The 26,526-nt window shown below is 34.3% G+C and overlaps 2 protein-coding genes across 3 annotated transcripts; both read right to left on the bottom strand.

Moving 5' to 3' along the window:
* Nucleotides 1–3,024: 3,024 nt before the first annotated feature.
* LOC131846070 (DNA-directed RNA polymerase II subunit RPB1) lies at nucleotides 3,025–14,954 on the bottom strand. The gene is made up of 7 exons (XM_059195293.1): nucleotides 14,812–14,954; nucleotides 13,832–14,101; nucleotides 13,450–13,756; nucleotides 8,908–9,199; nucleotides 5,218–8,645; nucleotides 4,679–4,870; nucleotides 3,025–4,514 (listed from the first exon to the last, which is right to left on the bottom strand). The coding sequence occupies exons 1-7, from the start codon at nucleotides 14,890–14,892 to the stop codon at nucleotides 3,379–3,381; spliced, it is 5,706 nt and encodes a 1,901-aa protein (XP_059051276.1). The 5' UTR covers nucleotides 14,893–14,954; the 3' UTR covers nucleotides 3,025–3,378.
* A 5,747-nt stretch (nucleotides 14,955–20,701) lies between these two features.
* Nucleotides 20,702–26,466, bottom strand: LOC131845889 (potential E3 ubiquitin-protein ligase ariadne-2). 2 transcript variants are annotated; one of them, XM_059195040.1, is made up of 9 exons: nucleotides 26,369–26,466; nucleotides 26,004–26,265; nucleotides 25,679–25,925; nucleotides 25,049–25,224; nucleotides 24,385–24,570; nucleotides 23,900–24,085; nucleotides 23,324–23,440; nucleotides 22,629–22,781; nucleotides 20,702–21,010 (listed from the first exon to the last, which is right to left on the bottom strand). In XM_059195040.1, the coding sequence occupies exons 2-9, from the start codon at nucleotides 26,223–26,225 to the stop codon at nucleotides 20,834–20,836; spliced, it is 1,464 nt and encodes a 487-aa protein (XP_059051023.1). In that variant the 5' UTR covers nucleotides 26,226–26,265; nucleotides 26,369–26,466; the 3' UTR covers nucleotides 20,702–20,833. The 2 variants fall into 2 exon arrangements, with proteins under 2 accessions (XP_059051023.1, XP_059051024.1); XM_059195041.1 differs by having other exon boundaries at nucleotides 26,126–26,265.
* Nucleotides 26,467–26,526: the final 60 nt, after the last annotated feature.

Raw genomic sequence — 26,526 nt, 5'->3', positions numbered from 1 at the left:
GTACGTATTTATAAATAAAAATTATAATAACTAAAATCTGTTTAATTCATTAAATAGTAATTTTATTGAAAGACAAAAATTAAGGTAGACCAACAACATTGTTATTTTCTGGAAACACTGAATTGCATTGCAGTTACAATTAATTATTTTAAATGTTTTGTATTGGAATGTTTTGTTTGGGTTCATTATTTACGAACAGTTGCTCTCGCGGAATGTGTAGATTGGTTGCATACTATATCGCGTAAACTTTTCTATTTTAATCGATTTTATTGACAGTTGTAACGGTAGGTATTACTTAGTCAAAAAATGACAAAGTATATATTTTGTAGTTTGTAGTGTGATAAATAGAACTGCAGATTTAACTAATAGAACAATACGTCAAATCTGCAGTTCTATTGATCACACTACAAACTACAAAACATATTTTGTCACTTTTTGTTAAAATGTAATGGCAGACAAGTTAACGGCACACCTAATGAAAAGTAGTAACTATCAGCTCTATTCCTATAATACATGAAGCACCCCGTACACTGGGGTGAGCATGAAATAAGGTCTGCTAGCCTATCGTGGGTAGTAACCATGATGGTGTCCAGGAGCTGCTTGGAGGTCGGCCTGCTGTGGTACATTATTAGCAGTGATGACTTCTTTCTATCTAAGATTTACTATTTCCGAGAACTAGGAGTTGTTGTCTCCATGCGCTATAATTTTTCACAATCTTACACTGAAAGCTGCTTAGCTGTAGAAGAGATAGAAATAGAAGTACGGTAAGTACTTCTATTTCTATCCTAAATAGACGAAGTCGGAGTCTCGATCCCTCTTGTAAATAAGTAGATATATATCCATTCTCAGGATCTAGGCTACCCGTGTACCAAATTTCATTTATATCAGTTCAGTAGTTTTGACATGAAAGCGAGACAGACATACAGAGTTACTTTCGCATTTGTAATATTAGTATTATCTGTAATATTAGTAAGGAAGTAAGACTCGACTCACTCAGAGCAGGACCTAGTTTGGTTTACAGACGGGTCCAAAATAGGAGATGATGTAGGATGTGGAATATGTGGTGTAAAACTCAAAATCTGCAACTACATAGGCTTAGGAAAATACGCCTCAATCTTTCAGGTAGAAACTTACGCCTTAATTAGATGTCTGGAAGTAATTCTAGGCCTAAACTACATCACTCAGAACATATACATTTATTCTGACAGTCAAGCTGCTCTACTAGCACTTCACTCATACGAAATCCGATCTTGTTACTAAATGAAGTAGGAAGCAGAAATAATATTATACTGAGATAGGTCCCCGGGCACTCAAACATCGTAGGCAATGAAAATGCCGACCATCGCGCTAAGTTAGGAGCAAAAACCGCCCAACTGAGTCCCGAACCCTTCTGTGGTGTGCCTCATTGCCTAAAACTGGGACACTCAAATTAATAACCAAACGAGAAGCACTGAATCACTGGCAAGAAATGCCAGGATTAACACGTTCAAAAGCCCTAATATTGGGCTACTCGAACAAATACTCCAATAGACTACTGTTATTGAGTAAAACAACAAATGTATGATGAATAGGGCCCTCACAGGACACTGCAAGTTGAATAAGCATGGCTTACCTAGGCCTATGCACGACAAAAATCTACAGATTCTGCCAAACTGAAAGGAAACGCCACTACACATCCTATGTGGTTCTGGGACACTCATGCATAAACAAAATATCTCCCTTGGAAAGTTCTTCTTTCTTCTTTCCCGAGGAGATAAAAACCATCGCTCCTAAGAATATCCTTCAATTCTTGTCCCTGACGGGTCTAGGTAGCGAACTTTAAAAAAGGGCGAGCACAATAGATCTATGTACATAGGTAGCAGTGCTACAGGTGCAGGTATCTGACAATAGCCCAAACAACCCAATAAAAAAAAGGAAGTAAGGATTTTGTACGCAGTATAGTAAGATATTCCAGATAAATAAAAATAACCACTTGCGCTGTTTTTTCTATCGGCGCCATGGCGCATCGCCCTAAAACTAGCGATTGCCGTTTTCATTTTCATGTAAGTATAGAGTAGGGTATGTGACGTAAATAAAAATAGACATATGTTTTAGTTGAAAAGTACATTTATTCATTATTACATACACAGCAGCAGTATCAACAATCATTTCCTTTTTTAATTTTATTGAACGTAATAATTAAAATTTTTTTTAATGATAACAATGTGAAATAGTATACCTACATACCGAGGGTAAGATATCACACCTTTTTAGTTCCGCTACTATATTTGCACTCCAAATTAGCACCCTAAGGCATATTTGTAACTTTTAAAACGAAAATAATGTGACATTTCTCATAGTACAAAATCTGAACTAAACTGGTACGCAATACGTAGTATCGCGTAGCATGCAGGTTACGCTTCCATACTATATCCTACTACCTACTACTACTTGTTTTGAACTATGATTGGATTGCAGAAATAATTAATACATAGCGGTTTCTATGTTGAATATCTCATCCACATAGAAATGCCTCCTAAATTTACGTTAACTAGTAGTTAACGTAAATTTACTAAACACATTTATATAAAAGAGCAACACGTAAGTTTCTCGCTCATATTTCTTGTGCTGAGTTTGCGTTCCGAATGAATACTAGAATAAAAAACACTATCCATAAGTTTATTGAGTTTATTTGTATAAATATCTCTATTTCTATTCACCAATAAAAAAATGCAGGAAGCTTTGAAACATATATTACAAACATATAGGAATTTGAACATAATCACAGTACTCTAGTTTATCGTATACAATTGTAATCACGAATTGATTGAACAGTAGGTAGTATTATATAATATTATGTCCCATTAATGCTATTTTATGTACGCTCGACAAAGACATAAGACACATTTTAGAGAAACACATATTTCATGTATTCATTTGTATTGCGTGTTATATTATGAATCAACCCACATATAAGTAACTATGTGTACAATGCCAAGGTGAAAGGATAGAAGGGAAAGGGTAAATAAAATTCATTTTGGATTTTTTTATATATTTCTATTTTATTTTAAAATAATAATAAGACATGTCTCCTTAATATCTAATTAAATCTGGTTTGAATCACCTTACTCACTTCAATCTATAAAAAATAGGGATACTCCAAGATTCACAATTATATTATATATTGCTTACTCCAAAAAGCAAAGACACTTTTAATAACAAAAATATAATAACTAACTATTATTAAATTAAAAATGGTTTCAAATCATTTCAGAATATAATATTTGAATTAACACCGTTTGTGTATACGTTATGTAATTTATTAACGTATTCATACAAAAATGTTTTATAGTCCAAAAGTAATATACGTAGTAAAAAAGTAGTATATGAAAACGATATTTAATCATCACTATCGTCATAGATGGGCGAAGTCGGAGAATATGTTGGAGAGTTAGGAGAATACGTTGAAGGAGCACCCGAGTTCGGAGAATACGCGGGAGAAGAAGGTGAATAGTTAGGAGATGTCGGTGTATAAGTCAGAGATGTAGGAGAATACTTCGTCGATGATGGAGAATAGCCAGGCGATGAAGGTGAATAGTTCGGAGATGACGGAGAATAATTTGGTGAAGACGATGTGTACCGCATACTTCCAGGGTGTTGTGGTGAAGACGGTGAATATGCTGGACTAGTAGGAGAATATTGAGGACTTGTAGGAGAATATTGCGGGCTTGTAGGCGAATAAGTAGGACTGCCACCAGAAAGTGACGGCGATGTTGGTGAATAATTCGGCGACGTTGGAGTATATTTCGGAGATGATGGTGAGTAGTTGGGAGAAGTTGGAGAATATGCTGGCGATGTGGGTGAGTACGAAGGGCTTGTTGGCGAATAGGCAGGGGATGTCGGTGTGTAATTTGGTGAAGATGGGGAGTAGCTATGAGAAGCTGGGCTATAAACTGGGCTAGTTGGAGAGTAGCTTGGTGATGTCGGCGAGTAACCAGGCGATGTTGGGGAATACGCCGGACTCGTAGGAGAATATGATGGGCTAGTCGGTGAATATGACGGACTTGTTGGTGAATAACTGGGCGAAGTAGGTGAATAACTTGGGGAAGTTGGAGAATATGCGGGACTCGTAGGTGAGTAACTAGGAGACGTCGGCGAATAACTCGGTGATGTAGGTGAATAGGAAGGAGATGTAGGCGAATACCCAGGTGATGTAGGAGAGTAACTTGGAGAAGTTGGCGAATATATGGGTGAAGTAGGAGAATAGTTCGGAGATGTAGGAGAGTAAGAAGGAGAAGGAGGATATTGAGATGATGACGGCGTGAGACTGGGAGAAGCAGGGGCATATAGTGGACTAGTAGGTGAATAAGATGGCGACGCTCCTGCCGGAGAAGCATAAGGTGACAATGGTGGACCAGGAGAACCAGGAGATCCAGGTTGAGGAGACCACGCACTGTATGCTGGTGACAAACCAGATGCATCTGATGCTCCAGAAGGTGAGAATGATGGACCACCAGGCGTCATACTGCTGCCAACTGTAAATAATGATTATAAAATTATTAATACAAAATGGAAAAATACATAAAATATTATTTTATTCTTTGATTATTTTGGTTATTTATTACATATACATGATATAAATAAACATATTTTAAAAAATCATATCATCAAGTTTTATGCTAAAAAATAAACATTTTACCTTGACCTGGAGACCACACACTGCTACCATATCCGGGTGTGTTCTGTGTAGACCATGGAGTCATAAGGGGCGTCATTGAAGGAGTACCGACACCGAAATACATTCCGCCACCAACGCCCATTCCAACTCCAAGACCTCCCATCTCCATTCCATGTTTACATTTCTCAGCGTCAAGTAGTAAATCGAAACATCCTGAAAAACACGGTTCATTAATAAATGACAATCCTATCTGAACTTATAAACACAAAAATGAGGTTGTTTGTTCACAATCGCTTAATCAGTAGAAAGAGAAGGATAAGGATCATAAGCTCATTTATTACATACCAGTCGTGACATGAACAAAGGGCAAAGCTTGCAGTATAGGTATATGTTACATAATATAACAACTAATATAACAATATTGTTTGACAGACTCAGTGATCGAACGGTTCAGTGTCATGGGGACAGAGTGCTGTTTAAAGGCTTTAAAGGTCTGTTAACTTTGGTACTACATGTCGCTGTGAGAATTGGGTTATTATTGTTATTAAATAATGGCTTACCAGTTCCCATTCTGGGCAATTGTCCCATAATAATGTTCTCCGATACGCCTCTCATAGGATCAACTTCCGCGTGACTTGCAGCGTCCAACAACACGTCTACTGTTTCTTCGAATGAACATCTCATCAAAGCACCAGTATCTTGTCTATTGATGCCGTGGCGTGTAATAGCCATGAGATGACCCTTAGCAGTCATGACATCACAAAGCAAGGCGAGATGACGGTAGTTCACGTATAATCCATAGAATTGCAAAACAGCATTCATTTCCTTTTCAACTGATTTACGTACAGCTTCAATACCTAATACTTGGAATATTTCACAAATATCGTTACTAAAGGTTCTAATTGGATCAACGTCACGTTCCGAAAGCACTTTCATCAAAGAAGTACCATCAGTTTCCAATAACCATTCAGCAATAGCTTTAAATTCTCCTTGTTCTGTAATTATGATGCGTTTCTTTGCTTCTGTTTGAGGTAGATGCATGTACACCTTTGCTATAGCCTCTATGCCTTGTAGTGTCATATCTGACAACATGTTGGCCTCTATGCATCTTAAAAACATATCATCTTCCATTTTGTCTACAGTTTCTTCATCATTGTCTTGGAATTTGTTTTCTTCATTATTCATAATTCTTATACGTAATACAAGCTTTTCAGCATTATCATCATTGAATATACAATTTAAATCATCTCCAAATCCAGCATTAATTTTTTCTGCTATTTGTTCCATAGTGAGTTTCTTATCAGTCATCCTCTTGCGATCTAACTCAATACGTAACAACCACGGTGATATTTTCGTAGGATCAAAATCAGGCATTTCGTAATATACATTCACAAATTCTTGATCTTCAGCAATAACAGTATTTTGAGGTTCAGGGTCATAGTAAATAGCGGTATTAGCAGTTACCTTCCTTAAAGTGGTATGCTCTAATCGACAGAGAACATTTTTAGCTTTCTCAGCATCTCTAGCAGCACCACCTGTCAAAAACACAGTTAAAGATGGTGCTTTCGGTTTTTTAGAAATGTTAATAATTTCTTTTAGACGTGGCACACCAAGAGTTACATTTTTAGATGACACTCCAGCAAAGTGGAAAGTGTTCAATGTCATCTGTGTAGCAGGTTCGCCAAGAGACTGAGCAGCTAATGCACCAACCATTTCACCTGGATTTACTTGAGCTTGTTGGAAACGTGTTTCAATTTCTCCTATCAACCATTCAAAGGCTTCACTAGACAGTCTATATTCCTCAGATACGAATTTGGTGCATAAGGTAGACCTGACCAAACATTGAAACAACAATGTTGCATTTTCATTAGCTTGTTTAGATAAACGATCTTCTCCTGCTACAATCACACACTTTCTAAGGAGGTCTTTTACACCTTGTATAACTTTTATAGGACTTAAATCTGTTGGCATTCTCTTATTTATATGGAAAATCTTTTGCACATTCCAAATCATCCGTTTAAAGTTACAAGGTAACACAACTTTAGACTCGCCACTTGGGAAAATCTGACGAAGTATCTCTCTGTCTTTAGATAATTGTTCCCATTCACTTTCAAGGTCAGCAATAACATAACCAGACTCTGTTAATTCTTTAATGATGTCTTCATTGAATATTCGCTTTAGATATCTTTCATTAGATGGATCAAATTTGAATTTCTTTTCAAAGGCCTTGTTAGATAATTTCACTGTAGGTAAATTTTGGAACTCTACTGTTTCACCAGCTAATCCATCCTCGCCATACCTTAACTGAATAAGTTGTCCAACTGAATTACGAACTGTCCCATCATAATGGACCATTACAGACTCCATGGCCTTTATTAAACGACGCTGGATATACCCAGTTTCTGCAGTTTTCACAGCAGTATCGATAAGACCCTCACGACCTCCCATAGCATGAAAATAAAACTCAGAAGGTGTCAATCCAGCAAGATAAGAATTTTCTACAAATCCTCTTGATTCTGGACCATAATCATCCTTGATAAAATGTGGCAATGTTCTTTTGCGGAATCCAAATGGAATTCGTTTACCTTCAACATTCTGTTGACCTACACAAGCAATGACTTGTGAAATATTAATATTTGAACCTTTAGAACCAGCTACTACCATAGCCTTCAGGTTGTTATATTCTGTTAAGGATTTTTTAGCTGAACCACCAGTTTTGTCACGAGCGTCATTTAATATACGATTTACTTGATTTTCGAATGTTTGTCTAAGTGTATTACCAGGTGTAGGTTCTAGCTCCATGTTGTGGGCTTTCTGGATTACCTCTATGACATCATCTTTCGCTTTTACAATTGCACGCTGAATCTCTTGATATGTTTGTGGATCAGCAATAGTGTCACCAATACCAATAGAATGTCCCTCTAATAAAAGCCAATTGTTGATTACTGTTTGAATGTTACCGTAAAATCGGCCCGCAACTTCATGCCCTAACTCCAACATGCAAATATGTAGCAGAGAACCAGCTGAAGCACCCAAAGATTTCTTACATAAGATGCCCATTAAAAGCTCTCCATGCTCCACAACGACTTTAGTGTCTCCTGGAGAAATCCATTTATAAGGCCCATCATCTTCTTCATCGGGATGTGTAGAATGGGTTCTGATCATATTTACATTGCCAGGAATAATTAATGTAAATATTTGTTTCCCAGTCCATAAAGGTTGTGGTTTTAAAATGCAGGGTTGTGGAATTTTACCATCCCATGTAGGAAGAAACATCAATAAGTTCATTACTTGTTCTTTTGTTAAAAATACGTCTCGTTTTGTCATTTTTCTAACAGCTGTTAAAGTATCTTGTACAATACCCATAACAGGTTTATTGGCTTGTGGAGTAATGATCTGTCTGGGTGTAATGTGAATATTTTCCACCTCAGCACGCGTTTCCATAGATTGTGGTACATGTAAATTCATTTCATCTCCATCAAAATCAGCATTGTATGGAGATGTACAGCTCAAATTCATGCGAAATGTTGACCATGGTAATACTTTGACTCTATGTCCCATCATACTCATTTTATGTAGTGTCGGTTGCCGGTTGAAAATAACTAAATCATCATCTCGTAAATGTCTTTCTACTTTATAACCATATTGCAAGTGTAAATCAGATGGTTTGGGATGAAATCTCAAATCTATTCTTTCTCCATTATCTCTGACTATATATTTAGCTCCAGGATACTGTGCATTCCCTCTCCTTACAAGTTCCTGCATTCTGTCAATATTAAAAGGAGTGACTAATTCAGGGAATGTTAAATTTTGTGCAATAGATCGCGGTACACCAACTTGATCAATACGCAAATTTGGATCTGGTGTAATGACAGTACGAGCTGAGAAATCCACACGTTTTCCCATAAGGTTCCCTCTGATTCTACCTTCTTTTCCTTTCAGCCTTGCTTTGATAGCTTTAAGTGGTTTACCAGACTTCTGCATAGCTCTGAAATTCACAAAATAATATTACTTTAGTAATTTAAAGGAAATTCAACACTATTTGTTTCACAACAAATAGTGTTGAACAAACACATCAGACAAATACCCAATATTTTTTGTTTTGTGAATTCATTTGTATATTTTGCATACTGCAACACAGTTACAATTTTAATAATATGTATTTAAATAAATAGGGTTTACATGTGCCGATGTACATACATTTCAACATTCCACTGTTGTTTCTAATTTTTTCAATTAAAACAACTTACTTTGGCATACCAGGCATGTCATTATCCACAAATGTGGCAACATGAAACTGTAGCATTCTGATATTTACAGCAAGCACGTGAGCAGCTGCTCCTGACTGTTCATTTCTCATTAACTCATTATTAGCTTTTATAATGTCAGAAAGTTTGTGAGTTAAATCATCTTGATTTTTGGCAGCACCAAACATAACTACAGCAGGTCTTACTGACAATGGTGGTACAGGCAATACTGTGACTATCATCCAGTCAGGTCTAGCAAATTTGGGATCCATACCTAATATGAAGGATTCTTCATCTGGAACAAAATATTTATTAAAGGATTTATGCAATTGTATTTGCAATAGCTATAAATCTTATATCAAAATTATTTAAAATACATTTTATATTTATACAGTAAAAAATGAGAAAGATAAAAATGGATTTACATTTAAAGACAAATGTAAAATATTTATAGTAATAATAACTCAGAACAAGTGACACACCACTATCTAGTTTGTGATTTCTATCACTTATCATAATTGTTATGTACTAAAGTGGGTACTTTGTAAAAAAGAGTCAGTAGATGTCATTCTAGCCAGTGTGATTTGTACTTCGAAAAATACGTGTTTTAGTGAGGCGACGAGAAAAAATAGCGGAAAAGTGCAATAAAGTGATTATTGTCTAACTAATTACATAAATAACAATAATGGGCATAAAATTTAACGAGTTTGGTATAGCACATGGGTGTTGACAAAAATATATAGAAAGGTTATGTTTTTGCTTCCAAGCTAGTGAAATTGAAGAAGATACAAAGAAAAAAGCGAATATATTGGCGGTCTGTGGCCCTGAATTATATGATTTAATCATTTCTTTGATATCTCCAAGTAAAATAAGTGATGTGACTTTCTCTTTTATTGTGGGCATTTTGAATAATCATTTTCATCTGAAACCTAATGAAATTGTAGAATCGTATAAATTTCACACAAGAAATCAAGAGGAAGGTGAAATGATAAAAAATTATATTGCTCAATTACGTAAATTAAGTATAGGTTGTAATTTCACTGATTTAGATCGTACTTTGAGAGATAGATTGGTGTGTGGAATATTAGATAAAGATATTCGGAGGAAACTGCTGCAACAAAGGCAATTAACATTTAAACAAGCTTGTGACACAGTATTATCACAGGAAACTGCAAATTTTGATACAAATATTATCACACCATGTAGTACAAATACTCCAGTACTCGATAGAATAGTGCCAATGGATATTAACAAAGTACGGGTGAGTCAGAGAATGTCTTCTCAGAGCACAAATAAGAATAATGAGAATATGTCAACCTGTTTTCGTTGTGGGACACCACATAAGGGTAAATGTAGGGTCTAGGTAGGGAACGCTGGACTAAATGCCATCATTGTGGGAAAATTGGTCATATAGAGGCAGCCTGTTTATTGAAGTCCAGCCAAGGTAAGAAGTATAATTCAGAATGTAATGGGTTATATGAAGTGGGAATCAACAGCATTAGACAAGACAAAGTGGATCCTTTTGTGATTAGAGTATTCCTTAATAGAATGGAATTACCGATGGAAGTAGATTCAGGTTGCCCATATACAATTATAAATGAGATAACAGCCAAACAAATATGGAAGGGTAAATTACCTAAACTAGAATTAACAGATATTGCATTAAAATCTTACACAGAAGGTAAATTAGTATTATTAGGTCAGACGAAAGTCCATGTAAAATATAAACAAATAAGTAAAATTATTTGTTTGTTTGAATATATTAATTACAAAAGGTAGTGGTTCAAGCCTAATTGGCAGGAACTGGTTTGCACAATTGGGTATAAGTATAGAAGGATTAAATAATGTTAAATCAATGGATTTTAATAAGGGACAGACAACACAATTGTTTTATAGATACAAACAGATTTTTGAGCCTGGTTTAGGCAAATATGGTTTAGGCAAATACACTGGGCCAGTAGTGAATATTACACCAAAAGAGGGTTCTGTACCAAAGTTCCTTAAAAGTAGACCCATTCCATTTGCAATTAGAGAAAGAGTATTTAAAGAAATAGACAGACTGGTTCAGGAGGAGGTATTAGAACCTACTACACATTCTGAACTGGCTACTCTGATAGTCCCAGTATTAAAAATGGTCAGGTATGTTTGTGTGGAGATTATCGGTCCACAGTGAATGCAGCTACAAATACAGATACATACCCTTTACCTACACTTAATGAAGCTTTTGTGCAGCTTCAGGGGCGAGTAATATTCTCAAAAATTGATTTGAAGCAGCATACACACAGGTGACTATTGATAATAACACAGCCAGCTTGCTTACAGTAAATAAACCTAAAGGATTATACAATGTAAAGTGGTTGGCCTTCGGTGTTAAAGCTTGTCCTGGTATTTTTCAAAGGCTGATGACTTCATTACAGGCAGGAATAACAGGAATAGCTGTTCTGTTAGATGATATCGTTATTTCTGGTAAGGTTATCAATATACACAATGTAAGACTGGAGATGGTGTTACAGAGGTTACAAAAAATTGGTCTAAGAGTGAATAAAGAAAAATGTTTGTTTGCAGTCAGTATCGTAAAGGATTATTTCTTCCTCAAAGCCAAGGCAATTACTACATTGACGTTTATATCCTGTCTTTGATAGCGGTGCTTGATTGATTGACGGGCAAACTTGACCAAACATTTGGCAAGTTTTTAGGTTATTTAATTGAATTGAAAATTGATTGCATTGAGAAGACACCTGCACCAAAAAATATTAAGGAATTACTGGCATTTCTAGGACTTCTTAATTTTTATGATAGGTTTTTACCTCATAAGGCAACCATTGCTGAACCATTATTAGAGAAAGGCTCCAAATGGAAATGGAACAAAGAACAACACACTGCTTTTACAAAATTGATAACAATGTTATCCAATGAAGATACGCTGGTTCACTATGATGGCACCAAGAAATTAATTATATCTTGTGATGCTTCTCAGTACGGACTTGGTGCTGTTCTAGAACAGGAAATGAACAATCGTATGGTGTTTGCATCACGTACTATGAATAGCCATGAGCGAAACTATGCTCAGATTGATAAAGAAGCAGCTGCTATTGTTTTTGGTTTGAAGAAAATCCAATTCCACATAAATGGACGGAAAGTGATAACTAAAACAGATCATAGACCACTGTTAGGAATTTTTGGACCAGGAAAACCAATTCCTACAATTATATCACCCAGAATGCTGAGGTGGGCACTTTTATTGAACTCATATGATTACGAGATTCAATATATAGAAGGCAGGAAGATAGGAAATGCTGATGCATTAAGTCGGTGACCAGCAGAAGAATCAACCATAGAAAATGAATATTCAGGAGTTTTATTAATTGAAGAGACGCCAATGGAACTAGAATTTACAGCTAAAGATGTAGCAAAACTTACGAGAAAAGATAAAGTTTTAAGTAAAATATTATATTGTATAAGGAATGGATGGTCTTCTAAGGTACATACAGACTATAAAATGTTTATGAAAATTAGAGAGGAATTATCTGTACATAGTGACTGTATACTGTGGGGAAATAGAGTGGTGGTGCCAGAGAAAATGTGCTCTTATATATTGGAAGAATTGCACCGGAACCATGATGGTATAGTTATTAGTAAAGCTATAGCTAGAAGTTATTTTTGGTGGGCATGTATGGATAAATAAATTGAAGAGATGATAAAAAACTGTAATGTTTGCTCATAAAAAATAGGAACATGCCTGCTCCAGTTACTCATCAGTAGTTGAAACCAGATAAGGCCTGGTCAAGAGTACATTATGATTACGCTGGACCTTTAGGTACAGGGTAAATCTTTTTTAATACTCATAGATGCCTACTCTAAGTGGCCAGAAGTTAAAATAGTAAATGATCTTAGCAGTGCTACATTGATTCGAGAATTAAGATATATTTTTGCTGAACAAGGTTTACCTGATTCTATTGTAAGTGACAATGGTCGAAGTTTTATTTTGGAATTTCAGAAATATCTTAAGAGCTGTGGAATTAGACAGATATATGTACCTCTTTATCATCCATCATTGAATGGGCAAGCTGAACGTACAGTGCAGACAGTAAAAAATATACTTAACAAAAGAACATCAGAACCTTGGTACAATGGAATGGAAGGTTGTTATTGAGACACATTAACCAGATGCATAAAGGAGGGATAACAATTAATGACTCTTTGAATTGATAACTCACGGACCATTGTAATAAAAAAAAAAAAAAAAATCAATAGCCTAGTAATTAGTTATTTAAGTGTTAACAAAATGTGCATGGACAATGAAATATAAAAGTGAATGTAAATTGTCTTGTGTAAATGTTTACCAATCTCGGGGGAAAGATATGTTATGTACTAAAGTGGGTATTTTATAAAAAAGAGTCAGTAGATGTCATTCTGGCCAGTGTGATTTGTGCTTCGAAAAATATGTATTTTAGTGAGTATATAATAATAATTATCTATTTTAAATATTATAATTCTAAATGTATTACTCTAAATCTGAAATGTTAGTTGAAATAAATAAGTTACCTGTGATATGCTTAAGAATTTCCCACACTCTTTCTGCTGTGATAGTAATTTTTTTTTCTTGTGTATCTTCATTAGCATGCTTCCACTCAGCTGTAAGATCTAATCCTTGCCGCCTGATGGATGGCTGATAGTGACCACATCCCCCATGTCCAGAACCTCTTTTGCCTTCTTCCCCTTCCTTGCCTATATCCATATCTTCACCTCCTTCACAAATATTTTTACCTTTACACAAGTCATAGACATATGTCAACCTTTTACGAGGTTGTCCTTTTGATTTCATAACAACTTCTTTTATTTTTGGATTAGTCTGCAATTTGAAAACATAAGTAAGAATATGTTCCATATATTTTCATGATACATTAACAATTGTAAGTAATCTTACCGGGCTAACAAGCAATTTTGAACAGTAGAAACAAACACATCTTAATATTTTTATTGTCTTTGTTATAAAACCTATATGAAATACTGGCTTTGCCAGATCAATATGTCCAAAGTGTCCAGGGCATTCTGTCATGTTTCCAGCACAAGTCTGGCATCTGGAACTCCTGTCTATCACCCCTTGTCGTGGATCCATAAGACCTCCAAGCTTGGGTCTTCCACCTTCCATTGTTTCGGGAAAGCGTATTCCCCCTTCTGTGACTGACATACGTCGCTGGAAACATTATTTCTATTATTATAGAATTCAAGCAAACACCTACTGCTTATAGGAGTAATGTATATCTAGCAACAACAATCGAATAGCCCATCTCATAGTAAGTGGTGACTATTGCCTAAATATACATGAACAATATTTTAGTCTATGTCGGGTAGGGTGGTTACAGTAATAAAGACTATGGGCAGACAATAACATAGAAACAATATCTTGACACAACAATATCCTACAAATAAATAGCTGGCTATACATTATGAAATCCAAAAGAAAAAATAATGAGTCTATAAGTAGGTACTATTTAATATTTTTCATTTTGTATTTAATGTGTTTTCCTTACTTTCATAATATATGTCTACTCAATGACTCATTTCAGTCTGTTTTTATTGTAGTTGTAGATAATGAATTCCTAATATTACTATTGCTTACTTTCTTATCTCTTAAAATACCAAAGTGAAAATATTGTGCAACAAAACCATACATTATTTTCCTGTTTTGTGATTAACGTTTGTTCTCATTATTATTACATTTTGTATTAATTACAAAAATAATAATTACAATAATTATATATGTAAACTTCGTCATAATCGTCTTTATTTTTAAAGATAAACTTGTAAGTCAAAAGACAACGCAACACTTGAAACATTATTAGTTGCAATGAAGACAACAATTATAAATCCTGAAATAACATTAGCATTAAAATTTAAACTTACGATTTCATCTGGAGATAATATACCAAATTGTACTCTTTTTACTTGGCGCAATGGCGCCTTTGAATCATTCGTAGTAGCCATTTTGTTGACTACATGAATTTACACGATTAGACCATTTGTGTTTATATACCCATGCCACGATATTTTAACTCCATCCCCCTTCCTCTAAGGCTCACTATAATTGTCTACGGTCCACAGAGTTGCCAACCTTTAAAAAATTTGCTCGTATTACAAGTCGTTAAACTGTTATATTGGGTTAATTTGGCACAAAATCCTTCTAGTATTTTGACACATTTCTTGGTTTAAAATTTCGTACAAACTAGCAAGTTGTTACACGGAAAATCTCATATCTGTATGAGGGTTGTCATACGGTAGATATCAAACAAACTTATTCGTCCAATTAATCTGCTCGCTATATGTATTCTAAAGGGCAGTGCATACCCTTTCAGCTTATAAGTCAATATTAGTTTTTATTTTATATTTTCCTATATTGTAATTACTGTACAATGGGGCATAAATCAAAAGGCGTAGTGATTACTTGCTCAGTGCAAGTCTTATGATAATGTAATATAGTCGTTATAAATTTATTTCATACTTTTATTCAAATTATTTTTCTACCTACCCACCACCTTTCATCTTTGTCACAATCAAAGTGTAAATCAAAAAGTAAAAAGAAAAAAGGCGGGAAACATAGAATTTGGTGGTCGTGTTTTTTTTGTTAAGAATTAAATAAAAATTTAATAGTGATCAGTTAAGTTATATATTATAGATATTTTCACTCTTTTATATATATTTTATTTGTTTACTAGTGTAATTATAGTATCTGTAACATAGGTAAGTCATAATTATTTAATTTATATATGGACCCTCCTGAGGATCCTGGGAGCACAGGCCCTCAGGTGGGCCAATACGTAAGTATTAGCAATAATGAAAATGACTCCGTGGATACTGATTGCTCTTTTACCCTAGTGGAGAATTTGAAAGTTAAACGAAAACGTATATCTGCTACTCATGTGTGTAAACACTGTAACAAAAAGCGAAGAAGAAATCGCGGTTCTAAAGGAAACTCTAAAAATCAAGAGAACACTTGTCAATGCGCTGTTGTAAATGAAGGTGATCAACCTTCTTCTAATACATGTACAAATATGATAGACATGTAGAGGATAATGAGAATAAGGTCGAGCAACCTCCTGTGACATGTGCAAATAATGAGGATAAAATGGATAATGCTGGTTCAAGTCAGTTACGACCATCAGTAGCTTTATTATCAATCAGGTGATGCGGCACCTTATGTAGTCCATATCCAAAAGGAGCAGTCTTCGCCGGATGACAGAATTACTGTACACCCGATTGCCTTTGGTCGCCTCTTAAAAACTTGTGCTTATAAAAATGTTTTGAATGGTAGCTTGAAAAAAATTGGTAGGAATAGACTAGCTTTGTCATTCTCTAATTTTATTGATGCCAATTCCTTCATTGACTGTGACCGTTTAAAACAACAGAACTATAAAGCATTTGTCCCCTCTTTTAATTTTACTAGAATAGGAATTATTAAGGGTGTTCCCTCAAACTGGTCCCCTGAAGAGGTAATAAGTAACATTTCTGTCCCACTTGGCTGTGGAGAAATACTTAAAGTTAGAAGGATTAGACGTAAGAATATCATTAATGGTGATCCATATTTGTTGACACAGAAACTGTTATTATAACTTTTGATGGTCAAATACTTCCTAAACGTGTGATATTTACATATACCCAACAATACAATGTTATAACTGTTGTCGATATGGTCATGTTAAGGATCAATGCCGTTCTACACCACGGTGCTATAAATGTAGTAAAGGACATTCAGGTGAAAACTGTACGCAGCAAGAAGACTTCTGCTGCTGTCTATGTCTTGGTGATCATCAAGCTAACTGTAAAAACTGCCCGGAACTATTGAGACAAAAAGCAATAAAAGAAACTATGGCTAAAAGCTGTATATCTTATGCAGAAGCCAGCAAATTGCATGGTCCTGTAACAAAATCGTATGCTGACACAGTTAAAACTACTGCGGAACATTTAAATAATACTAAACCCCAAAATACTCTATCTTCTAATATAATCAATAGGTCATGTAAAGAAACCATTGTACAAGAACCCCTTCAACCTCCAAAATTATCATATGGTTATGATGTAAACATGCATAAGCAATTAATAAAAGATTATAATCCTCCTACTCCTGCAGATGGCTGCGGTTATAAATCTGTAGCTGATCAGAATTTACCAAATCAATTTACAGAATTAATCATGGCTTTAATTAAATTGCTGACCGAGTCTAATTCTATTGTACCATCCAACGCTGCTTCTCTATTTAGTGCTCTTCTTCAAATCTTCAACAACAATGGCTCCATTGGCCAAAGTTCTCCAGTGGAATTGTCGTAGTATTATCAATAAAAAAAGTGAATTATTTCATATTTTCAATAAAAATAAACCTATTATTTGTGCCCTTCAGGAGACATGGCTGAAACCCATATCTACTTTTAAGGTACCGGGTTATGCTTGTCTCAGAGAAGATAGGACAGATGGGTATGGTGGTGTCGCTATACTCGTCCAACATTTAGTTCCTTATTCACATATACCTATTGATCATAGCAGTAATTTTTCCATATTAGCTGTCCAAGTTAACAACATTGTTATGTATCTTTATATATACCTCAACCATCAACTTCTATTTTTAATGAACTTAATAATATTCTTTCTGCCCTTCCCAAACCTTTATTAATACTAGGAGATTTAAATTTACAACATCAGTCCTGGGGTAGTACAACAAACAATTCATATGGCCACCAAGTTTTAGAAATATTAGATACCCTTAACCTGTGTGTATTAAATACTGGCCAACCTACACGTCGTACTCCACCTAATGAAGGATTGGAATTTGGAACACATTTGGAAGTGTCCTCCCTGTGAGTGAATTTCCCTCTTATTATTTCTTTTCCTTTTATTGATAAACCACTACCAAAATATGAATCAAGGATGAAATATAAGCTAAATAATGCTGATTGGGATACTTTCAATAACGTCATTGCATCTAAAATCTCATCACTGCCTATTATTACTCAAGGCACTGAAACCATTTGCTCTAATGCTTTCACTAAAGTATTAATACAGGCTGCTAATGAAGTTTTTCCTAAAAAATCTTCTAAGAATACAATACCTTCACCACCATGGTGGGACAGTGAATGTACTGAAGCTATCAGGAAAAGAAAAAATGCTGAAAAACAATACAATTTACACTCTACATTGGAAAACTTTGATATCTTCTGTATTATATCCAGAACTACCCGTAAATTGTTAAGAAATAAGAAATTAACAGGTTGGAAGAAATTCTGTTCATCTATTTCTCCCAATGTGAATGCATCTATAGTCTGGAGTAATATAAGAAGATTTAGTTAGTAGAAGATAAGTGCATTCCGCGATTCTAAATCAAATGTACTTCCTCCTCATATGGTTGAATGTTTCCTAGACAAGTTAGCCCCTCCCTCAGTTCCTGAAAAAGTTTTGTTGCATAAAGTTGTAATTACCTCTGATATAGATAATTTCTCTAAATTAAATGCTCCATTGTCGTTACCAGAGCTTAACTTTTGTAAGTACTCCCACTTACAAAAGTTAAAGATTCTGCACCTGGAGAAGATGGAATACCATATTCTTTTTTTTCACACTTAGATAGTACATCTCTCTCCTATTTCTTAGATATCATTAACTCAAATATGATATCTGGTAATATTCCTGCTTTATGGAAGACTCAAAATATAATCCCCATTCTAAAACCTAACAAAACTCCATCTGACATTGCATCCTACCGTCCTTTAGCGCTATCTTCAGTTCTGCTTAAACTGTCAGAACATCTGATCAAAAACCGTCTGGAATGGTATACTGAAAGTAACCACTATTTATCAGATAGTCAATATGGCTTTAGAAGAGGGAAATGTACTCTTGATAGTTTAAGTTTGTTTATAACGGATATTCGTTTAGCCTTTTCTAGAAATGACTCTGTACTTGCAACCTTTTTAGACATAGAATCTGCTTATGATAATGTTTATTTGCCAATACTTAAGCAGAAACTTGATATATTACATATTCCAGTTAGACTGTCAACTTTTATAATTAATATTCTTACTGAAAGAACTATTATTATAAATTCTGATGACACTGGAATCTCATCTAGAGTAGTATGGAAAGGACTCCCACAAGGTTCAGTGGCACGGCGGCCGGAAGGGCCCCCGGTCCCCCCACTGGTGTAGCAGCCGGGTCCACTCCGGTCTCCTCCTCCGGCACGACTACTACACCAGGGATTATGCACAGCCTCCCAGGGCGGAGATTATGTAATCCCTGGGCTCGAGAACCCAACAACCTGCGGGCGGCCAGCGGTTAGCCGTTTCATCGGGTCTCCCTGAACGCCGCGCCACCACGTCGCGCCTATGCAATCCCGAGGCACTGTTGGACACACAGGTCCACCAATACCAGCACAACCCATCCCCATGGGGCTCTGGTCACCTTACTCACCACAAGAACACAGTGCTGTTGTGTAGTGCAAGTACAGCACTGTTTGGCTGTGGTTTTCCGCTTGGTGGAGGTACTACGCCAGTTCGGGCCGCCCCAAGTCGAGCAAGATGTATCGAAATACATCTTGCTGTGCCCTCCCTTCTTTAAAAAACATTGCTAGCAATGCGTTCACTAGTCTTCATCACTAACAACCCCTCTACTGAACTACTTAGGCGTTGCCATTCAGGAGGCCAATAGCTTATGCGTGCGTAAACTGTAATTTCACCATTCAACCGAAACATGTCTGCAGAGCAAAGTACTTTGCTGTTGAAATAGATGAGCCAGATTTACCTATTCATTGATTATGTACAAAGTCTACCTCGCTAAAAATACATCATCATTGCCTTGCCTTTATCCCATTATTTGGGGTCGGCGCAGTATGTCATTCTCTTCCACTGCTCTCTATCAGTCGTCATATCTAAACATACTCTTCTTTTATTCATATCATCTTTCACACAATCCATCCATCTTTTCTTAGGGCGTCCCCTCCCTTTACATCCATCCACATTCATATTATACACTTTCCATAAGACATGGTCCTAAAAATACATATTCCTAAGTAAGTCTCTGCTTATTTATTGATCGCGGTGGTTGGCGTAGATGGTATTTTCTATATTCCACATAGACGAACGTCTACCAGCCTAATGTTTTTTGAGAATGCATATATATGTGCGACCAGTGTATCAGCGGGGCACAAGTGAATCCTAAGATGAATATTAATTCAGACCAACATATACCGAGTACACATACAACAAATGAGAGCAGTATTTCATTGTCATATGAAAAAATATTATCATTTCATTTCATTATTTATATCAACATTCATTACGCTGAAGAGATCAATGCAATGGAAGGGGGTGATCGCAATTATCAACGATTCACATCCAAACCCTAGCCAATAAAATACCATAATTTTTAGTTCGATTAGAATTCCTGAACAATGTCTATCAAAGATAAACACTTAAGATTAATGGCAATGGCAGTATTAATTCAGTGAATCCGATTTCTATTTATAACCATAAATGGAAGGCGATATATTTGCACTGATGTCTGTATTACATAAATTTCATTTCAAATGGATATATGCAATATATGATCAATTCCATATTACGTGGTACTGCAGATTTTTTTGGAATCAAATTGTTGAGGTAGCTTGAAATAGTTAGGTATATGCGTGAACAGATTGATTAGGTAAGATTCGTGACATGATTATGATTAGATAAATACAGGCTAGGATGAAATCTACTATCGCCATTGTCCTAGCTTACATTTATGCAAGAAAAATCGGAATAAATATTATCTATTTTATTGCAAATTTATGATAATGTAATAAATATACTTTGGCAGAACAAAAGATCTAGCTCTTACAAATACATATTTCACAAAGGTGCAACCCTTATTGTGTATTAACTAAGTATTGAAATGCAATTATTAAATTCATTTACACCTTAGTACTACTACTGGAGGCGCTACTTGTGTTAAATTCTAGAAAATCTTTAAGTAAAGTCGTTCGTCTTTTTTCTGCAATATCCATCTGATTTTCTAAATCGCCACGATCTGTCGTCTCCGCTCTTTCCACTTTCCAGGATAAATTTTCGATTTCTGCTTCGAGTTGAGCCTAAAATATAACATACAATTTCACATAATATTAATATTAACTAACAATGATCGCAATTGTCATCTCGTGAAAAAAGTACTCTAAGTAAATACTTAGATTACCTTAACGGTACAATTTCTGAAAACAAAACAAAATCTGAATTTCTTTTTTTCAATACATTCCTTTAGGTATTTTGGTAACAATGGTGTGATTTCTGTAAAAAATATAGTCACTTTATACCTACCATCAAAATATTTGTACCTCAATTTAAGCTTATGCATAATGTCCAACTATTTACAACGGAAAGACAAAGTCCGGCTATAAAAATACAGATGTACTTCTACATGAACAGTAAAAAAATGCAAATTAATGGGTATCTACAGTGTTCAAAGTCGTTTATGTGTAATAAGGCATTCATAATCGGCGAATTTAGCGTTTTATGCACAACATGATTATTATAAAGAATTCATTACAACTCACAAAATAAACAACAAAGAAAAACTTTGATATAAACATTATACTGTTTACAACGACAGTAAATCAATATCTAAGGTCATAAGGTGACATACGGATATCCAATTAACACTTTTTCCATACTAATTATTGATAGTTTCAATGTACAAATATATATGTGATTAAATTACCTAATCACACGCAAACGATGAGTGATCCACTGGCCATAACTCATTCTTAATACTTATTTATTATAAAGAAATATACCATCACGACAGTTCTCCAATTCTAATTTATAATAATATTTATTTAATAATACAGTGGACCCGCGGTTATCCGGCTCCCCTTGTAACCCGACATGGTCTATTATTTATTATGTATTTCAAATTCTATATGACAGACTAAATCGTTAAAATGTAAAACACAATAAAACATACTGACTTTCATAATTGATTTTAAAATATTACTGCATATTACAGCTTTATAATTTAATAGCAAACCAGACCACGCGATGCTGTCGCTAAGGTTCTAGAATAAATATAATAATATTACGACTATCAATTGAGATGTAAGCTAAAGATGTTAGATAGGATATCTTTAAAGTTGGATCAAATTGCACACAATGTGCAAATTAAATTTTGCAATCGGTTCGGTAGTTTAGTTGTTCATCGCGGAAAAACAACGTGACACGCAATTTTTATATATAAATTAGGTGTCACGTTGTTTTTCCGCGATGAACAACTCACACATATATATTGATTTGAACAGTACCAAAGACTTTGTCATAATATGAGCATTTTAATTTTAACTCAATGTATCTAATGATTCGAGTCCGATCACAGCACATGTGTAAGCTGTTTTAATGAAAAATTAAAAGCGAAACATAGAGAGTTAGAAAGAGGTTTGGGTCGGTGTACAGACTATCTGTATGACAGGCGAAGTCTGTATGAATATTTGAAACAAAATGTGGCTAGTCTTCATAATGAGTGGTTGTTTTGAGTTGGAATTTACATTTATCAATGCGTTTTTACGTAGTTTATTTTGGTGGTAACTGATAAAAAATATATAATCATATATTGTTTATTGGTTATGCTCTGTTATTTACCTGTATGCCACTGTTACTATCCTAAATTGATAAGTTCTAAGGTAACTTCCCTCACTAGCCTAAATTATAAAGTATACAAACCTGCTGATACTCAAACAGTTCTTTTCTAGGACCCACTTCCATATAATAAGCATAGGGATAAGTGTACTGAAGAGTATATCTACAGCGTTTTAAAAGTCTTGCTGCATCCCACAGATATTGCCAGTCTATCCAAGTTCCTTCACCAGCCATCACCTATGAATTAAAATTTTTAATTTTTAATATAATCATAAATGTTGTAGAAGTTGAGTAAATTATAATGAAAACAATGTAAAAAGATTTATTTTATCATATTTGTAATGGATAATTCTTATAGAATTACATATTTCATGTATCTCAGAAAAGGCTTTAACAATCTGGATCATATTTTGCACTTATTAAAAGTTTAGCTTAAATTTATCTGCATAGAAGCGATTCTTGCAAAATATTAGACTTTTACCTACAAGAAATAACTAAAAATATATTTATTTTTCATGTACCTATATTCAATTGGTGTTTTTGTTATTTGACATACTGGTAAAATAAAAACTCAATGAGATGACATTACATGCTCAATAAGCAAAATTCAGTCCTAAGTACTCGTAATAAAAGTACAATGGCCCTGAGTGAGGTATAAAGGAGGTAATACAGCGCTATAAAGGTTTAACTTTGTGTTTTAAAAAATAATACTGCTTTTATCTGCTAAAATCTCATCATATAAGTAACTATTAATATCCTAAAATAATAAGTCATAGTACCTTTTGATTTATACGACTCTTAAGATTTGCTAATGTTTGCTCTTCTAATTTTAATGACCTTGCATGGTTCTCCCATCTCTCATAGTAATGCAAGTATTTCTTAAGAGCTTCTCTTGCCTGAAAATTAACCACAAGATTTAATATCCTTACAAAATATAAATAAAAGATTACTGTATATGTTATTCAAGGTATTTTAATATATTTTAATGCTTTTATTACTCTGATGCTGAATACATAATAAGAATAAATTATTTGAAAACAATGAACTCAATATGCCAAAACTATACTGCAGACAGACAGTCAGGCGCAGCAACAGATTTATAAGAAAGTTATATACATACATATATAAATCTTTAGTTTCAGGGAATCTACATACAATATTTATGATATAACTACATAAGATGTTTACTGATGTGAAATCATTGAGCATTGGCAACATTGACATTGCATTCATGTATAAATATTTCTATTAATTTGAAAAATATTCCATTTCATCTTTTAAATTATAATTAAATACACTTATAACATAATTATAAGATATTATTTTGTAATCCCTTAACAAGATCATGCATTTACCTGGGCATGCTGACTATCATTAGCTAAATTTGGATCCTCCTTGTATCTGCTACATTCATAATACTCAGATCCATGGGTTTTCCAGTCACCTGAACAAACCCAACAGAAATCATGTCTGCATGCACCACACTGCATATGATTGCAGCCCCCATTTTTTTCTATACATATCTGGCACTTTGGGCAGTCCTGAAAATAAAACAAATTTTTAAGTGCCTTATAATACAATTTTTCTTAAACTAAGTACAAGTTTTAGGGTAATATAGAGAATATTACCCTATGGTTTTAGTATGGATACTAAACAAGTCTTAGAAATACTCAAAAATAACCACCAGTTATTATAAGTATTTCTAAGATTTACTTACTATATTAATGTTATAGAGTATATAAGTTACTTTATATAAAGCTTTTATTAGACATTAGAAGATGAGACACTTAACTTTATAATTGCAATTTTCATTTTAATAATCTTATAAATATATAACAACCTTTGTATGAGCACTTATGTAGTTAGCAGTTTCAGAATCATCAGCACATTTAGTAAGCCAACGGCGAATAGTGGAACAGTCTGTAGGTGCATGGTGAGGTGCTCCACATGAAAAACAAGTGATTAGCTCACATCCTCGACACTCCACACGACGAGCCCCCTCACGAGTCCAAGCTTGGAATATCCACTTAAAATTGAAAATATTTATGATTGTCACATAAGCTGTATAAGAACAATAGTTTTGAAGTACAGTACATTAAATAAGTATTTTAACTTAGAATATAATAGAAAATAATTTATTCAAATAAACTCACACTGAAGTACTTTTGAATAGTCATTACATTTTTTTTAAATCTATCACTTATTTGGAAAGCTGGCTCATAACAAGAAGAATGAGTAGGACACTTGTGTTTGCTTTTTAAAATAATTTTCTTGTTACTTTACATTTTTAAGTTGAAGTGTGTTGAACAAACAACCATCTAGCACTAATTCAATTGAATATTCAAACCGAGAAAATAGACTTAAATATTTATTCCACATAAATGTGTGTTAAAATTTGAGATGTGACAGTCAAAGGCAATGTATAATGTCAATATCATGGTGTACGCAGTACTTAACATGGCCACATTTCACTTGGTATAAATAAAAAAAATTATGAAATTCACCTGACAGTTTGGACCCGGACAAAATCGGAGTTGTGGATGGGACTTTACATGGTCTTTGAACATAAATTGTTGATAGCGTTCTCTTAAAGTCGGCTTAGTAACATGTGACAATACAAAGTCTTCAGGTGCTCTCACTTCACAATCTTGAGCCATACATTGTATAGTATTTGATACACCTAAAATAGAAATTTATTATTTTCCAAAGCCATGGTATTAAATTAAGTGCTTCACAATATGAATTATGTCTACTAGATATAATCTATTTCAGTTAAAAATCTAATTTAAAAGAAACACATAATTAAAAACATTATACAGATATTTGTGATTGAACACATCAATTTATAGCATCATTCATCAGTTTAGATGGAAAAACAATGAAAAAAAATGACAGCAGTATCCTTGAAAATTTTAAAAATAAAACTCGAACTAATTGATGTAGATCTATAAGTGTTCATCTCATAGAAAATCAAAATAAAAATAACAATGTGAATATGTACATCTGTATTTGTACTCTATGAAGTAGCTTGGTAGACCATAATGTCCTCATTTCTATTATTTTAAAATAGTAGGAGATTAATAATAATAATTGTAGATGATTATTACTATTATAATTTTAATTGTTGTTTATACCTTGCATTATTTGCACTTCAAAATGCATAGCCCAGCATTCATTGCAGAAGTAATGGCCACAAGCTAATGCACTGTACTTGTGTATGAGTGGAGAATTTGCACAAACAGCACAGTTTGTTCGTGAGTTGTTCACCTGGGCCTGAGATAGTCTAGGTTTTACACGACTGTATGTCAATACCTCATTTGCATTTTCCTTATACTTATTTATGATTTCTTGAGCATTCCATCCATAAGCATGCAACATCACCTATAACAATATTATTAATAAACAACAATGAAGGAATTAATTTAGGGTTAGGTAATTTTAATAATATGCATACAATACCTTGGCAAGTGAAGGCGTTATTTGAAGGCTATTGCTGAGCAATTCAATCGATTCATTTAATAATTTTTCTACTTCTTCTACTTTTAGACAAGAAAATAAAAAATATTCGGGATCTGATTTACTTCTATCAATAGTTTCCATGTCACAGTCATCTTGCCCACCGTAGTAATCGTAGTCATCACCATCGTTGTCCGAATATTCCATATCAGATTCCGCAGACATGTTTCTATTTATTTTGTTGTTTCAAGATGAGAACTGCATTCTAAAACAATACACAAATTTCGTAAAAAAATTACTCACTCAACCCTATATTTTTTTATATTACGAAAGAACCATAGCTGTTCTTATTAAAGCAATTTACTTACATTCAAGATTCACTAATTACAGGATTGTAAAATTGTAAATAAAACAATATTAAAAATAAGAAAATACGAGACTTGGATGGAATAAGTAAGCACAGATGTTAGAGTGAAATAGAGTGTAAGCTATAAATAATATTCTGTGCCGTAGTCGTTGCTTACTT

The sequence above is a fragment of the Achroia grisella genome, unplaced genomic scaffold, assembly GCF_030625045.1.
Source record: "Achroia grisella isolate CSIRO2021 unplaced genomic scaffold, CSIRO_AGI_Agris_v1 utg487, whole genome shotgun sequence".
In the NCBI taxonomy this organism is placed as follows: domain Eukaryota; kingdom Metazoa; phylum Arthropoda; class Insecta; order Lepidoptera; family Pyralidae; genus Achroia; species Achroia grisella.
Note: the sequence above shows the minus strand (reverse complement) of the source record. Positions and strands in the feature narration are given on the sequence as shown.